The 14,936-nt window shown below is 32.7% G+C and overlaps 1 protein-coding gene across 1 annotated transcript; it reads left to right on the top strand.

The window, feature by feature from the left end:
* Nucleotides 1-7,745: 7,745 nt before the first annotated feature.
* LOC149905258 (uncharacterized) lies at nucleotides 7,746-8,687 on the top strand. Its single transcript, XM_090106559.1, has one exon. It carries the CDS (start codon nucleotides 7,746-7,748, stop codon nucleotides 8,685-8,687), a length of 942 nt encoding a protein of 313 aa, XP_089962685.1.
* Nucleotides 8,688-14,936: the final 6,249 nt, after the last annotated feature.

Raw genomic sequence — 14,936 nt, 5'->3', positions numbered from 1 at the left:
TGCCAAATTTCATCAAAATCGGTCCAGTAGTTTATGCGTGAAAACCATACATACATACATAATTACAAACCTTTCCTCTTTATAATATTAGTATAGACTAGCTTTCCGCCCGTGGCTTCAACCGCGTTTGCCGTATCAAACCGTTCACTTGGAATGTGTGTGACATTACATTAATAGTTTCACAGATAATATAAGTTATTATATACCTTTATTTTTGTATATTATAACTTAATGAGACGTATCAAAGATGAATACAAATAATAAAATAAAACAATATAATTATCACTACCTTTATACACTTTGTCAAACAAAAAACATCGTTTTCTAGAATAATTTGTTTTCACGAGACAAGCTTTGTAAAATAATGATTATGGTTAGGGAGCCAGGTGCAAATTTGGTTAACTATTTCCTCTCAAGAGATAATTCGTCAGACGCATGAGAGTATAGTATTATAAAGCCTCGTGAACGTCAGCTGGCGCTCGGTTGGGGGGGTGAGCGGTTGTAACTTGTAGCCTCCCACGCACATAGGAAAAAAAATACATTCATTCATTCATTTCCTCTCAGCTAAAAATTTGTCAAATTGTAGCTAACCCAATATCTCAACGAAAAAAAATAGTCAGCTGGTTACAACATGGTGTATTATACGTCAGCTGGTGTCTCGAACATGAAAGTTAAATTTAAAGAAAAATTTATTTTCCGTTATTTCCTCTCAAACAAAAATTTTCCTGATGATAGCTTATATGTAACTGTGGATAAATATATATGTCAGCTGGCTGTATCTTGGTGGAAAAACCGTCAGCTGATACGGGAGGCTACAACCGCTCTTCCCCCCAACCGAGCTCCAGCTGACGTTCACGAGGCTTCATAATACTATACTTTGATGCATTTTACTAATTACCGCTTGAGAGGAACTTGGTCATAAAATCTGCTGCTGGCTCCCGGACCATTACTTAGTAATTGACTGGTAACTTTAATAAAAAGGTTTCATATGTAGCTAATGATACGTTGTTTCATTACGTTTGCGTCATTGGTGAGATAAATTAGAAACATTTGTAATATAAATATGAAGCGTTTGATCACAAAGCACCGAGCCAAGGCCTTCCGCAGGCCCACACATACACACACCCTCGCACACCACCCACGGGGATCTATAAATCGGAACGGTTAGGTATTTACGTATAATTATTTACACTACATTTGACAATTTATTAAGAGCTTGGCTACATTGTGACGTTGAGGTTACTACAACGTCACTACAATTTTTTTAGACATATTGTAACTGTCTTGTGGTTTATTGTATACTAGCGGTCCGCCCCGGCTTCGCCTGTGGTACATATTTCGCAATAAAAGGTAGCCTATGTTCTTTCTCAGGGTCTAAAGATTGTCTGTGCCAAATTTCATCAAAATCGGTCCAGTAGTTTATGCGTGAAAACCATACATACATACATAATTACAAACCTTTCCTCTGTATAATATTAGTATAGACTAGCTTTCCGCCCGTGGCTTCAACCGCGTTTGCAAAGGAAATCTCGCATTGTTCCTGTTCCCCAAATATTGCCGCGATAGACCTTCATGTCCCTTTTTATGGTTCCGTAGTCCGATAAGGGACTCAAACTATCTTTGTACGAAATTTCATCCAAATTAGTTTTGTGGTTTGGGCGCGAATAAGCGATAGATAGATAGATAAAGACACAGACAGATTGAGTTATTTTCTCTATAAATTAATTATTATACAAGTGGGGATGCTAAGCTGTGTTTGTTATACAAGATTATACGTTTCCAACGGTCAACATACGTGATCTGTGTACGTCGGCAGAATTAGTCAGACGAATTTGTGTTTGCAAATATAATATGTTTGTTATTCTAGTGAATAAAGATGTTTGTATAATTGTGTTGATTTAATAAACGTTATTATACTATATAAATATAGTTTCAAAAACAGGCTTTACATAATATTATTTACCGTATTAACATTATTGTATTTACACCGATCTTTGATAAGTGTACAAAGTTCGGATTAAAGTGGGTAATAACATGTCTAAAGTAGTCCATTGCATACAAACTTTTACATAATTTTCTTTGGATTCTTATGAATATTATTTATAAGTATAATCGAGACCTATCCGTGGTTATGTGGCCATGTTATTCCCTTGTTCGATGATACGCATACTGTGCTTATTGGTTCAATATTCCGCGCAATGTTTCCTATTCATGTCACACAGAAATACACATTTATATACTTACGTAAACGCAAAAGTCTCATAATACAAATTGCCTTTGGAACCATTATTTTCGTGTTTGATGAAATGCAAGAATTTACTTACTAAAACATTTGTATAAGTAGCTATAACGTTTCTACATGAAATAAAAATAATAATGTTTACGATATGTTTTAATATAATACGATGAATACATCATAACTACTCTCTTATTTTTACGGAGTCAGCATAAATTGGAGACATGTACTATTTTTTATGAAGAGGTGGGTGAAGCATAATGAGCGTAAAGTGCAGATTTTTTTTAATATTTAAACATAAATCAATCGATAATAAGCTTGAAAGCTGCAGATAGGTTGCCATGATACTATTGTATTTGATCATTATCTTTTGTTATTTTAATGAGGTGTATCGTTCGAAGTATTATTAGTTCAAATTAGAGTTTCACATTCTGATATGGCGTATCATAAGTTGATATAGGTATTCAGTTGTAAAAAATAACATACCTCTCAAAGATAAATGGTATCGACATGTGCAATTAGTCAGGTGTGTTGTTGCATTTATTACCTGAAAGGGTCTCGTCTCAGCCTTGACACAATAATCACACTATCTCGATTGATGTCCACACCTTATGAAGGCTTACCTTGTACACTACACTTTGTTATAAGTGACAGTTCATTTCATCAGGCTAGAATTGCTAATTATTGGTATGTTTTATCCTTGAGGATTAGATAGGTGTTTTCTGTTATTGGTTAATACCTACGTGTATTCTGGTTCATAATTAAACGAATTCCTAATATGGAATTTGATGATGCAATTTTGCGAATAAGGAAATGATGTATGAAGGACACCATAGTGTCTTCTACGAATGTATTCTTATATTATAAAGCTGAAGTGTTTGTTTGGTAGAACGCGCTAATCCCAGGAACTACGTTACCGATTTGTTAAATAATTTCATTGTTCATTTATCAAGGAAAGGAAGGCTATAGGCCATATTATAAGGTATATTAGCGCGCTAAGACTACCTAATAGGAGCGGAGCAATGCAGGTAAAACTGCGGGGCAGTAGTTAAGTAAAGGCCGACTCTTCAATGCTTGGATAAAACTTATTCGTCGAATAATGTATAAAACTACCATTTTAAAAACGTATTCTAATTGCCCGTATTTGACAGTTTACATGACATTTTAATATTATCGTGTTTATTGGACGGATAAGTTTAATCCAAGCATTGAAAAATCGGCCCTAAATAAAATAAATATAACAAACAAACAATAATATCACAAACATATCCGTTTGGCTGTGACTTTTCACATTTCCTGATAATTTCCTTCGAAATAGCATCAATAACATAAGACAAAGGTAGCCTCCATTTAATTCCACCCCACTGCGTGAATCAGTGAACTGAAAACGGCTGTAGATACAACTTCCGATTAATTTTCAACTTTATTTCTATTGGAATAAATGTTATATATTATGTGTATAATAGGCTCGATGACCCTTCAATGGTCAGTTAAAATATAAGGGATTCTTGAAACAAATCTATGAAATTAATTATTTCAAAGCGTTTTGTATATCAATTCTTTTTCAATATTTTAGAAAAATAATTTTCATCCATATAATTATCTGTTATTTAAGTAACATAATAATAAAATAAATGACACTTTTAACTAAAAGTGTCATTTATTACTATAAAGTCCGTAGTCAACTATTTTTTGTAATATGTTATTGTATTACAAATAATAGACACGAATCTAGTTTCCAAAACATAAAAAGAGGGTATTCAAAATGCGTGATCCACAAAATTTTAGCCTTTGATACATGTTGCATTTTACTTTGGTTAACATATTTCGGCATATTAAACACTGAAATAGGTCATCGCTTAGAGCATAATCCGTCACAAATTGTAACATAGTACGAGTCACCCGGCGCGGGCTGAATACAGATTAGTTTAAACCCTCTGTAATATCTTGCGATTACTCTATGTTTAAACTTTGCTGTATATTTATTTTTAACATATTACCATGATTTATACTAACGAAACACAAATCATGTACAACTAGCATTTGCCCACGGCTACACCCGCGTTGTCGAAGGAAATTCTCATGGATAAGTTTGGTTAAAAGTAGCTTATACAACTCTCTAGCTTCTAAACTATCTCCAGTAATAAACATTATACATACGTATAAAATTTAGCCATATAGCGACGTGCAAGAAAGGCAAACAAACTTTCGCATTAATAATATTTGAGGCTGTACCACAGAATATACATATAATATATAATAGTACTACGCTGTACGCTTGATTCGCGTAGCATTCAAAAATAAATTTGTGAACACAGTTCTATCTAACTAAATTCATATCATTTAAATTTTTGAATGTTTCTCCATATACACATTGAGATAACAATACAAACCTCTATTAGAAAAGGGTAGGTAATAACATCTAGTCTTTCGATTTCATAAACCTAAACACAAAAATATACTTAAGTCCCATAAGAATAAAACGCAAAATTGCACGATCCGATATTCTCTGTTTGGTTAGACATATTGTGTTCTCTTGTACATGTTGCTAGCTATATTTAAGTACCTTATTGTAATAGGGGATGAAACTTGCTATAATACAGACACAATTGCAATATCCAAAAACATCTGAGAAAATCAATCTAATACAGACACAATTGCAATATCCAAAATATAATACAGACACAATTGCAATATTGCAATCAATCTAATACAGACACAATTGCAATATCCAAAATATAATACAGACACAATTGCAATATCCAAAAACATCTGAGAAATCATAGAACACAGATAATGTTTAAACTATTTACTTTCTATTTAAACTAATATATGCGTATACATTTTACAGTGTTTTCTAGTATTTTATATGTATGTAATTATATACTAATTTTATAATTATTTATGTATTTTACACTCCTTACCTACCTCCTCGTTTATACTATCACCACAGTTAATATAATACTAGCTTTTGCTCTACACAGCTGGTTGCATGGTAGAGATCATTCTTGATAAGGCTGCCTCCTATGATGGACTAGTTTTAAGTTTTAATTTTAAGGATCTATTTGCACAATAGATGTAAATAAATACAATAAAATATTATATTATACTAAAGAGAAGAAAGACCCAACCCGACTCAGACCAAGCTCTCGATTGAAGTGTTTAGTAAATAACAGCTTACGAAAATGTACAAAACAAAATAAAATAAAGGATCAGTAAATGTTTCGGTAAGGTCGGAATAAATAATTTTTCAAGTGTTTTGCAAAGGCTTTCATTACAGAAAGTGGGTTAACTTATATTTTAGAAAATACTGCTTTCTATTTGTAAAATACGTAAAAAATATTTTTTTTTTGAATTAATTAGGTATATTTTACATTATTATGTATTATTATACATAATTGATAATATATACATTATGATACTACAATAATGATGGGAAAAGACTGGAATAACTCGATAATATTACGTCATGCATAAATGTCGCTACAATTATCACAATGCAATAAAGTACGCCTATATGCATTTCGATTATAAATTATGACGATAGCACAGAAATATAATATGAATAATTTAATAATATATCAATGAATTGTTAACTATTAAAGATTTTAGCGTATTCTTATTTTGACAAAAAGCATAAAATTTAATACGGTTATAACAGGATTGTATTTTTTCTATTTATTAAATCTATACTTATAATAAATCTGTAGAGAGGCCAATTCTGTACATGAAATATATTTAAAAATAAAACCGGCCAAGTGCGAGTCGGGCTCGCGCACAAAGGGTTCCGTAGCAGCAAATATAATAAATTACAGTTAAATCAACCTATCTCAAAAACTATAAGAGATACTTTGATCAAACCAAAAATCGTTGAAAGAGTTAATTAGCATGCATCACCTCTATTTTTTTTAGAATTTTATACCCCGTAGTTATAAAAATAGAGGGGGGGGGACATACTTTTTACGACTTTGAGAGCTGATATCTCAAAAACCGTTCACTTTAAGAAAAATGTTTTTTAGAAAACTTTATATCATTTTAAAAGACCTTTCCATTGATACCCCACACGGGTATGTACATCGAAAAAAAAAATTTCATCCCTCAGTTACATGTATGGGGGGCCCCACCCCCAATTCTTTTTTTTACTATTTAGTGTCATATTTTTGTAGCGGTTCATACAACACATATTCCCATCAAATTTCATCACTGTAGTACTTATAGTTTCCGAGTAAATCGGCTGTGACAGACGGACAGACGGACAGACGGACAGACGGACATGACGAAACTATAAGGGTTCCGTTTTTGCCATTTTGGCTACGGAACCCTAAAAAACTATGAAGGGGTGATAAGGGAGCGCTACTGATGCCAAAAATGCAATCAGTAAAATTTTTGTCTGTCTGTCTGTCTGTCTGTCTGTCTGTCTGTATATTCGCTATAGAAACAGAAACTACACGACGGATTTTAACCAAATTTGGCACAATTATTCTTCATACTCCTGGGCAGGTTATAGTAAAAGAATCATGTAAATCGGTGTAGAAACACCAAAGTTATACATGAAATACGCAAGTAATCGCGCGTGAATACAGAATCATGCCATAAGGATTATTTTTGTGTATCAGTTGCCGCGTTCGACGCGCTTCGCGGCGGGAGCTATAAAAAGGCGGTGGGTCTGCACCCGTTTCGCGTTGTCACGGCATCACGTGTGAACGGCTGAACCGATTTCGATAATTCTTTTCTATTATATTCCTTGAAGTACGAGGATGGTTCTTATGTAGAGAAAACGTAAATATGTTCCACGGGCGAAGCCGGGGCGGACCGCTAGTAGATAATAAATTATTCCATACTTATAAAATACTACTAGTCGAAACAATACTGGTAGAAGTGTAACTGATTAAAACCTTCCCAAAACTTATAACTTGGTAGAGCCGGGGCCGAATATAATATTGTATAAAATAAATTATAAATTTGTATTCGTTCCCAAAATATAAAATACTACATAACAAAAGCTGAAAGAATTGAAGACCTATCAGTCACTATCCATCCACTATACTATCACTTCCCTCGCGGCGCTTGTCACGCACGTACGTCTTTTTAGTTGGTGCAAGTTAATTAATCATAATTTATAATCTTAACTTCGTGATCTAATAAATCTGTGACTTGAAATAGTTGTTGTGCTAAATATTAATAAATAACAAGAATAATTCAAATCGTAAGAACCAAGAAAACAGTGTTAAAATAAGTGAACAAAAGTGATTAGTGAAACAAAGAAATCTGCAAGTCATTTCAACTGTCGCTAAGTCGTAAGATCAATGACCTTGAAGTTAATCAGTAATCACGTAATTAATAAAGTAAATTACGGACTTAAAATTCGCACAATACCACAACGAACGCTTGGCAGTACTTTGAACCATACAGACCGCGTTACCCAACAACCCGAGTGTCCGAGATTCGATTCCAACTGGTCACCAGATTTTTTTTTTTTTTTTTTTTTCTCTCCTAACCACAATTCAACATGCAACGTACTCCACCGCAAAATAATGCCTCTTGCCTCTCTGAAACAGAAGTTTTAAAGGCACAAGTCCTAGATAAAAGGAAGAACTTAACGAAGAGACAAAAGAGAAGAAGAGGATCACAAGAAGAAGACTCCTGTAAGGAAACTGATGTTCATTTTAAGGAGGAGATATTCGCAAAGATTGAATCTTGGAAAGCAGACCAGGAAGCAATATTAAAGAAGTTATGCGATGATATAAATGAAGTTAAATTACAAAATACATCTATCCAAAAAGCAAATGCTGAAATGAAAAATTCTTATGGCGAAATAGAAAAATCACTAAATTTTATTTCCCAAAGATATGAAGAATTGAATAATGTTGTATCCGCTCTGCAAAAGGAAAAAAGAGAGACAATGGACTATGTTAGATCCCTAGAGGAACAAATTGAAGATTTGCACAAAAATCAACGCTCAACCATGTTGGAATTTCGTAACATACCCTCTAGTCTAACTAAATCGCAATCAGATTGTATTGATATTGTTACTAAATCCTGCGATGCTATACAAGAACCTATTAAACCATCTGATATCAAAAATATAATACGAATTTCTGGCAAACAAAATAAAGAATCAAGTACCATTTTAGTAGATTTTCCATCAACCATTTTTAAAAACAAAATTCTAGAAAAATTGAAGAACTTTAATAGAAATAAAACTTCTCACAACAAATTTAATTCGAGTCATATTGGACTGGCCTGTTCAACTACTCCCATCTATATAGCAGAAAGTCTAACACCAAAAACTAGGAAGCTTTTCTTTCTTACGCGTACATTTGCAAATGAATATCACTATAAATATTGTTGGACATCCAACGGAAGAGTATTTTTAAGAAAAGAAGACAACGCTAAACAAGCTCTTATTAAAAATGAGCATCAGCTGCTTTCACTTAAAAATTCATTGTGACTAGATTTTAATTTTAGTTTTCGAATAAGCTTTACTAACCACTACACATCAATTTATACACTTTTACCACTACATTTAAGAAATATAAACTTCAGCACACGCACAGATTTTTACACTGTTATTAATAAAAAATATATTCTAAAAATAAAAAAAAATGTCGTTCTTGTCTACACCATAAGGTATGTGTCATGTTTCTAAATGTCTTCTTTTTCTTAAATATTATTAACATTCGATAAGCTCAACTCCAATTTAATTAAAGATCTTGATTCTTCATGCGCTATAAGTTGTGTATCTTGCAATTTATTAGAATTTGAGAGTCATAAGAGAACACAAATAAGGGATGATCATTTCTTAATTCTCACTGTCAATATAAGAAGCGTACATAAAAACTTCGATTCATTAGTAGTTTTTATGGAGAGTTTGGGAGTGGATACGGATATAGTAATTCTCACAGAATGCTGGATTAATAAGGATAGCTTAATACCTCCCATAGACAATTACCGTTCAACACATACACTTAATAGCTATAATCAAAATGATGGTGTTATTGCTTATATTAAAAAAGATATAGAATTTACAAGCGAAGAACCCTTACTGACGGTAACTGCCTTATTTTAAAAGTATCTGATAACACCACCATTGTGTGCTCATATAGACCACCATCTTTTTCAAACCCTAGCAATTACATTAAATCAATCTGTGATCTTTTATCCTCAATTAAATCTGATAATGTTATATTCACTGGTGACATAAACATAGACATTTTATCATCGAACTTATCTAACCATGCATGTGAATACCTAAACGTAATGTGTTATCAAGGATTTCGACAAGCTATCGATAAACCTACTAGACTGCTTACATGTATTGACCATTTTATGGTCAAAACAAAGAAATCTTGCCAAACGTATGTATTTGAAGCATTAACGGACCACTCCCCTATTTTACTAGTATTAAACAAAACTCAGTTACATAAACATAAACCAGAAGCTTACAAAACAATATACGACAAACAAATAATATCAAATATTATCAATGAAACAGATTGGCAACATTTTTATGAAATTACAGATCCAAATAGTGCAGCTAATTTTCTAACACTCACAATAAGTAGAGCTATCGAAAGAAGTCAATGTTTAAAAAGAATACCCAATCGTAAACGCCCTTTGAAGCCTTGGATTACACGAGGACTGATTAAAAGCATAAGAATAAGAAACAAATTACACGCTAAAACTAAAAAATCACCGTGCGATGAAGAAATCATAAAAAAATATAGGAATTATAGAAACTTATGTAACAAACTAATTAAGACAGCAAAGAATACTTACTATAAACACAAACTTGAACAGCAGACTGGCAATATAAAAGAAACTTGGAAAATTATCAAAGAAGCATGCCATATTACCAAAATTAACAACAATTGTACAAAGTTACTAAGTATTAACCCTTGCCCTACCAAATCTCTTAATGCTGTTAATCAATACTTTGTCTCAATCGGATCAGCTCTAGCCAATGAAAGTCTCAAGAAACTCAACAAATCAGAAGTTGAACTAGCTATTCTAGCCAGAGACAATGATAGTCCAACCAATTCATTTGCATTTACACCCACAGATAAATATGAAGTAAGCACTATCATCATCTTCGGGACATGACAATATACCCACACCTATAATTCAGACTTTCAAAGATATTCTTTCGGAACCTATAGCCCACTTGTGTAACTTAAGCCTCTCAAGCGGAAAATTTCCTGATGTATTCAAGAAAGCCATAGTTTGCCCAATATATAAAACCGGGGACAAAGCTCTTCCTTCAAACTATAGACCAATATCATTGCTTTGCACCCTTTCCAAAATACTAGAAAAATGCGTCAATAAAAGACTCATGAGATACCTGGAGTCACATAAATTACTTCACTCTAACCAATTTGGCTTCAGAAGCGCCAAGTCTACTGAAGACGCAACCTTACGAGTAACATCAATGGTCACCTCGTATCTTGACTCGAATAAGAAATGTATTGGGGTCTTTCTTGATTTACAGAAAGCCTTTGACACAGTTTCTATACCTATTCTGCTAAGTAGGCTGGAAAATGTAGGTGTTAGAGGTATTGCCAAAGACTGGTTCCAAAGCTATCTTAGCGATAGAACCCAAAGAGTAAGAGTTGACAACAATCTTAGTGCAGAGTATAAGTGTACGTACGGAGTACCGCAGGGCAGTACGTTAGGACCTACTCTGTTCTTGATTTATGTCAACGAATTATGTAAACTCAATATTGGATGTGGACAAGTTACTATGTTTGCTGATGACACTGTTGTTCTCTTTAATGCAAAGACTTGGTCTGAAGCCATTGATAGAACTGAAAATGGACTTCGATGCATAAGCAAATGGTTAGAAAACAGTCTATTGACTTTAAATACGGGGAAAACTAATTATATTTGCTTTAGCAAAACCTCATCTATGCAGCCAAGGGGGAACGTCAATGTTAAATTACATATCTTTCCATGTAACCGCCATAACAAATCTAGCGTATGCTCTTGCCCAATACTGAATAGGACCGTCAATATGAAATACCTGGGTATCTGGATTGATGAGAAACTAAACTGGAAAGAACAAATTATTAGCACGTCGAGCAGGCTCAGACAACTTATAGTTATTTTTAAAACCCTAAGAGACATTGCAACCCAAGAGTTAATTATTAGAACATACAAAGCACTGGGTGAATGTGTGATCTCATATTGTATTGTTAACTGGGGTGGAGCTGCGAAAACATACATGATACAAGTAGAACGTGCGCTTAGAGCTCTGCTCAAAGTATCGCTCAAACTACCGTTCCAATTTCCAACATCGCTGCTATTCAAGAGGGCTAATGTATTGAGTGTTCGTAAGATTTTTGTGCTTCAAATAATTAAACGGTTTCACCGCACTGAGGTACCGAAAAATAATAATCCCTTGAATACTAAAAGAACCTATCGTGTACCAGTACCTTACACTAAGACTCGTTTTGCACAAAGGCAGTTTTATTATCTAGCACCCATTCTTTATAATCGTTTCAGTTTATATATTAAAAATGCTTTTGCTCTCACTAATCATAAAATATTACAAAAACTAAAAGAATGGCTTTTACCACTCGATTATTCTGAAATAGAGCACCTTTTAATGCCCACATATACAAAATAATTACCAAATATACCTATAAATTATCTTATTTTATTTTTTTATTTTCTTTAATTTTATTTATCTACCTATAATGATAAGTTTAAAATATGTTTTTTTTTTTTAACTATATCAGCTTTCTTTTATGTTTTAAAAACGACATTGGAACACGTTCACACACATACATACGCACATACAAACACACACACACACACACACACACACACACACACACACACACACACACACTACTTGCACTACGTCTTCAAAATACACTTTTTTTTAATCTTTAATTACTTCGTTTATTATAAATGATACTAATCAAATAATTATTTTAATTGTATTAATTATTTTAATTGTATTTATTATTTAATTGCTAAACAGTAAATATTGTGGAACTAAATATTATGTTATGAAATGTAAATTGTTTTAAATATTTTAATTTATTAATTTTTTTTTAAATATTATGATTTATAAATTTTCTTCTTGTGTCAACTTTAAGTAAAATTTTCTTTGTAACTAATTACTATTTTAATGTTTTTTATTGAACTATTCTAATGTACTGTATCGGGAAGGCACAGACTCCTGAAACACAGCGAAAGCTATATTGGGAGTCTGGGGTCTATATTTTGATGTAAGGAACCTTGTTCAATAAATGATTTTTATTTTATTTTTATTATCAGAAAATAAAGTATATGAGTGTTCACTGTGTGAATTTTTATATCATCGTCAGTTTTCCTTATTCCCCTTGTGAAGGATCTGTTATGGTCTGGTAATTTTGTCACGTATTGACTAAAAAGATATTTATTGTTGATACATGTCACTTTATTGTAAAGGAGGGCACCACTGAGCTGATTGCATCTTTGCCCAAAAATAATATAATCAAACAGAACCAGTGGCATTTGAAACACATTCATGTCGCCCTCAACTTTTTACATCCTCAATTTTATAAATCGATTTCATTAAAAAAAATGTGCATTTATATGGTTTAAAATATTTTTCTCTGTCTCAAATAATGCAATAGGATTCATCACATTCTTATCAAACTTATAGTTCTTGATTCATCCAACTTTCTTAAAATATGTTGTTACAATTTTAAGATGTGAATAAAACAAATAAGACTTAAGAGACACTTTTACTTGTTATCTTTAATATAAATGGAACAGAATGTAGATGAACTAGATCTAAACAATAATAAAAGAAGTATTATCTTACTTCACAATGGGCAATGAAGTCACAATAAACTTTGCGACTTAATACAGTACTTTATATTTTATGCTTCATATAAACTATCTCCTAAAACTATAGGTTAAATTTTTACAGACTTATTGCTTTAATTTTATTTTTCTTTCTTGTGTACAATAATTATTGATGAAAAATATTATGATTATGATCTAAATGCAGTAGGCCAGTTAAAGTAGTACGTAGTACCTATTTAGTAATCTGTGGTAGTTAAAAAAATAGGCCAATGACTAATTAAAAGCCACTGCTCTCAATTCGTCATCAGCCTATTTGCTCAGTCAAAGAGTATCAGCGTCAAAGATTCTAACTAGCTTTCAAAAGTAGGGAATAGATTACATTACCTGCAGAAAATATACTCATAGGTACTCAAAATTTCAATATAATATCTGAACTAAGCAACATACACACAGATATTCATTAAATACAATTATTGTCAAAGGAAAGGAAAAAAGTATTGAAAATTAATGTCGTAGAACGGCCCTTCGCTCATGGAGCTACTCAAAAATGACTGAACTAATCAGTAATTACGATTACAAACCAGTTACAAATTGTATCTCGCATACAACGCTACTCAAGTTATAAGGTTTCAGTCACTTCTGTTATTTCTTCGTTCATTTTTATCATATAAAACAAAGAAACTCGGGAAACCAGTAGCGTGGAGACCGGCACGACGCGTCGCGCGTGATTGGTTGCTAACGCGTTACTCACCAGTTAGTAACTAGTCGCGTCGTGTGCGAATCTCCATAGAACATGTATGGGCTGTGACGCTCAGGCAACTCGTTAGTAATTTGAGTTTGTGACTAGTTCTTTTTGAGTAGCTCCATGAGCGAAGGGCCGAGTTTTGTGGTATCGACGTGTAGCAGCTCGCACTTGTCCAGCATGTTGTTCTGAAACTGTTTCAATACTGAAAATAAAATACAAAATATATTGTGAAATTCATAATCTTAAAATATTATTATGCATCTGGTCTACCATATTGCATACATTAATAAAATTTGTTTATTAAATGTAACAGATGTTTAAGAATGAAAATAACAATATGACAGAAACAGATGTTTTTGATGTTTTGTTTGTTTGTTTTGTTTTGTTTTTTTTGTTTTTTAATGTATTTGTTTATTAATGTAACTACTAAACAAAATTGCTTTAGTATAAATGGATAAAAAATGTAAATATTTTTAAACAATACTTTAATTTCAAGTAAGATGTAAAAATCGATTATCGAAGAGTATCGAACCAACAACACACCTAAAAGTAGGTACGGTACACAAATACAGCCAAATATAACGCAGGTTTCAATTTCAGGTGAAATAAGGCCACATATGCATGGAGCGCGCGGAGGTATCAGGCCGGCACCGGACGCGCACAGTGTACCGCCAGCCTTATCTGTAATGGTGAGCGAAATTATGTCTTTTAGACTTGTAGCACGTACGGTGTACGGATGTACGGTGTCGCTTGGGCTTGTGAAAATATGTATAATTTTAGTTTTAGTATGAAAAAAACATTGTAATACTTCTGCTCTAGGCAGTTTTGAAAGGGTTAAAATGAACGCTTACAACCTGTATTATACATGCTTTGCGATCAAAGAAATTTGAAACATATATATATATATATGTATTTCTCGCATTTTTTTATGTTTACGATTGAATACATACATAAAATATTGATTTTTATTTTTTTACATTTCATTCTAGATAATGTGTAACCTTTATCTGATATTTTGAACTCATTTTAACTATACACCCTGTGTCTACACCTATTGTTTACAATTCCTTTAATAATATCCAATAGGGCGGATTCCCATCCGATTCCAGTCCATTCACACTGACCGAGCCGCTTCGTACCGCAATTATTGCTTCG

This window comes from Colias eurytheme, chromosome 10 (genome assembly GCF_061535395.1).
Source record: "Colias eurytheme isolate Ceu_HAF_F1 chromosome 10, ilColEury1 Martin Lab GWU primary, whole genome shotgun sequence".
Taxonomy (NCBI): domain Eukaryota; kingdom Metazoa; phylum Arthropoda; class Insecta; order Lepidoptera; family Pieridae; genus Colias; species Colias eurytheme.
Note: the sequence above shows the minus strand (reverse complement) of the source record. Positions and strands in the feature narration are given on the sequence as shown.

Excerpts from the sequence above, each read along its gene's own strand:
- LOC149905258 (XM_090106559.1), top strand. The coding sequence starts at position 7,746 with ATGCAACGTACTCCACCGCAAAATAATGCCTCTTGCCTCTCTGAAACA.